Source organism: Sorghum bicolor, chromosome 9 (assembly GCF_000003195.3).
Source record: "Sorghum bicolor cultivar BTx623 chromosome 9, Sorghum_bicolor_NCBIv3, whole genome shotgun sequence".
NCBI classification, from domain to species: Eukaryota; Viridiplantae; Streptophyta; class Magnoliopsida; order Poales; family Poaceae; genus Sorghum; species Sorghum bicolor.
Genome location: NC_012878.2, coordinates 39851709 through 39855173, shown reverse-complemented (window position 1 = coordinate 39855173; position 3465 = coordinate 39851709). Strand labels below are relative to the sequence as shown.

Sequence of the window (3465 nt, the reverse complement as noted above, 5' to 3'; positions counted from 1 at the left end):
ATATTAACTAATCCATTAACCTTGATTGTTACATGTTCTGTGTTTAAGATATCTATTCAATCATAACTAATTTGGAAATTAGCCCAAATCTGATCATGATAAAGTAGATAGATCTTGTTCGTGCTTCATGGATCCTGCATCGGCTAAATAGTCGATCTAGCTAAGCATTAACGAATAGCGCATGAATGCGAATTCAATTAGGACATTAGATGGACTAATAATATGTGTTAAATGTATTGAAGCCCGCTGACCTTTAGACTAAGTGAATTTAAGTTTAATGTGTTTATGAAAATACCTTATTAAGACCGCAGGCCTTTAGACTAGTTTTAATAAGTTATTGTCTATTTAATAAATAAAAGAATAAACATGTATAAACTATGTGTTTTATATAAATAACGTAGCGACTTTTTTTAGGTTTGACTAAAATATATCAAATAATATCAATACTTTTATCTGCGAATAAGTATATTATAAAAGTATATTTCATGTTCAATCTAATGATGCATATTATGCATGATAAATATTAGTATTTTTTATATTTTTAGTCAAATTTAAAAAGATTTGACTCTTCGGAAGATGAGACGTGCATTTATTTGTGAACCGAGGAAGTAGTACGTGTAGCCCTAACCCTAATAAGGCCCTGTTTAGTTCTCCATCTAAAAATTTTTCATCCATCCTATCGAATCTTTGGACATATACATGAAACATTAAATGTACATAAAAAATAAACTAATTACATAGTTTGGTTGAAAATCGCGAGACGAATCTTTTAAGCCTAGTTAACTATAATTAGCCTTAATTACTACAGTAACTCACATGTGTTAATAAAAGATTAATTATGTTTAATAGATTTGTCTTGCAGTTTTTTAACGGAATATATAATTTGTTTATTTATTAATTTCTAAAAACTTTTTCCAATATCCTTCCCCCCTGAGTCACGCTCACCCGGAACGACGGCCCTTGCCTGACGGCCAGTGGGGAGGGGCCCATGTCCCTATCCTATCCCCACGTCCCTATGCGATCCTATCCGCTGCAGCGGCTATCGTTTTGGAAAAACAAGCAAAACAAACAAATACCACGGACAATTACCAGTTTACCACCATCATACTGTGGGCCTGCCCCTCACAAAAGCCGCAACGGATAAGATCGGCGGTCTCCCGTCACGCCCAAAAGATCCCGTCGCGTCACTGTTATAATACCATCATTATCGGGGCTTTTTAGTTATTTGCCACCAACATGCCATTCTTATGGTGCGTTCTTGCAGATTTGCCATTCCTGACCCACATGTCAGTGACTCATATGGTCCCACATGTCATTGACACATACAGAGTTGGCACACTTAAGAGTGGCAAATAAATAAAAAATCCTCATTATCGTCCCTTACCGTCCCCATCGTCCCCAAACCACGCGCGACACTGGTAGTACAGCGGCAGCTGCGAGGAGTGCGAGCGCGTGAAGCAGCAGGAAGACCGGCAAGAAGCCGATGGCGGTTGTGAGCGGCAGCGGCGGCGGGAGGCTGAACCCCTGGGCGGAGCCCTTCGTGCCTTCCGGGGTGCGGTACCGCGGCCTGATGCAGACGCCCGAGCAGCAGGAGGTGGAGGACTTCTCCCCCGAGTGGTGGCGCCTGGTCTCCGCCTCCCCGGCCTTCCGCGACCGCTGGCTCCGCGAGTACGGCGCGCTCGGCCTGCTCGACGCCGAGGAGGACCTGGACGACGCCGAGGTCGACGGCTTCCTCCCCGACGACTTCTTCTCCGCTCCGGCCCCGCGCCAAGGTAAGCCGCCGTGCCTGTCTGTGAGTCTGTCTTTGCTACAAGTAAAACTTTGGCACTGACTTGGTGGTATCGTGGCGTTCGCGCGGAGCAGAGAGCGAGCGGGAGGGCGGCGTGGCCGGGGCTGGTAAGAAGGTCGGCGGAGGCCTCGAGGTGGCGGCGTGGGGGATCGACAAGTGGTGGCGGGCGCACGGTGGGCCGCCGGAGGCCCCGAGGTACGCGGAGAAGGCGCCGCGGAGGGTGGCGGCCGGCGCCAGGGTGAGCCCCCGCCCCATCCAGCAGCCGCGCTGAAGTACCCGATCCGTTCCCGCGCACGCGTCCATCCGCCGACGGCTGCTCGGTGCCAGATCTTGGCACAGGAAAAACTAGGCACCCCCAAAAAAAAAAGGTTTCCTTTTCCAATCTTGCAATTTGCTTTGGTGTGTTCGTCTTGCGCAGTTTCTGGATCTGGACTCTGCTTCAGCTCGAGATCGAATGGGAAGATCCTCTGCTGCGTTGTCTGTGCTCATCCCTGTACTGTGTAAATATGATAACAATAACATGCAGTCAGACTTTTAGCTTCCGTCTTCAGCATCATCTTTGTGGCGTGATTTTTTTTTTCAGGAGCCACAGCGAATTTGATTAAGGCCTTGGTTACCTAAAATTTTTTTAAGTTTTTCATCGTATTTTATCTTGCGGCAGATACATGAACATTAAATATAGATAAAAAATAATTAATTGCAGTTTACATGTATTTTGTAAGATGAATTTTTTGAGCCATAGTTTCTATAGTTAAATAATAATATTAAATAAAAATAAAAATACTATAGTATCCAAAAAATTTTCACCTCCTCAACTACTTGTTTAGTTTATCCAAAACATTAAATTTTTTTAAATTTTTCGTCACATCAAATCTTGCAGCATATGAATTAGACCAAATAAAAACGAAAATGCTACGGGATCCAAAACCAAAAAAATTTGGTAACTAAACAAGACGTTAGTTACAATAGTACCACTAGTACAGTGCCTTCTGTAGTTGCAAGCAAGCCTTGTTTACTTCTAAAAGATTTTGTAAAATAAGAATAGCACTACTTTTGTTTGTATTTAACAAATAATGTCTAATCATAAACTAACTAGACTTAAAAGATTCATCTCGCAAATTATAGGTAAACTGTATAATTAGTTATTTCTTTTGTCTATATTTAGTGCTACATGCATGTGTCGCAAGATTTGATGCGATGAGAAATGTGAAAATTTTTGCAAAATATTTTAGGAACTAAACAAGACCTTGATTTACAGAGTGCAATGATCTTTTCATATTATTCGAATAATACTTTTAGGCCTTCTAATGAACTGCATACAACTATTTCATATCTGTTTCCCTTTCTATTGCTACTCCTGTACCAGTAATTCTGAATCTTCAAGTTACACATTTCTGAGACCGATGATGTGCAAAGAAAAAAAAAAGAACAAGAACTAAAAACAACACGACACGAGCTGGGTCCAAAGATATTCAAGGCCCAAGAACTGCGGCAGAGGAAGAACCGAAGAAGGGAGAAGCTAAAAACAAAACGAAGTTGAACCGGGCCAAATACTCTAGATATATTGCATTTGCTTAGATCTTAGTCAAGCAAAATGGACGGCCCAATCCGAAAAGGAGGCACAAAGGAAAAGAGGACAAACAAGACATGAATCACCAAGCAAATTACAACCAGCG

The 3465-nt window shown here is 42.3% G+C and overlaps 1 protein-coding gene across 1 annotated transcript; it reads left to right on the top strand.

Annotated features, from left to right (window-relative positions):
- On the top strand, nt 1293–2339 carry LOC8066778 (protein EARLY RESPONSIVE TO DEHYDRATION 15). The gene is made up of 2 exons (XM_002440853.2): nt 1293–1772; nt 1864–2339. The coding sequence occupies exons 1-2, from the start codon at nt 1484–1486 to the stop codon at nt 2058–2060; spliced, it is 486 nt and encodes a 161-aa protein (XP_002440898.1). The 5' UTR covers nt 1293–1483; the 3' UTR covers nt 2061–2339.

What these genes read in the sequence shown, in the direction of transcription:
- LOC8066778 (XM_002440853.2), top strand. Translation starts at nt 1,484, where the DNA reads ATGGCGGTTGTGAGCGGCAGCGGCGGCGGGAGGCTGAACCCCTGGGCG. An exon ending in CGCTCCGGCCCCGCGCCAAG is followed by an intron (nt 1,773 to 1,863) that starts GTAAGCCGCCGT and finishes CGCGCGGAGCAG; the next exon opens with AGAGCGAGCGGGAGGGCGGC.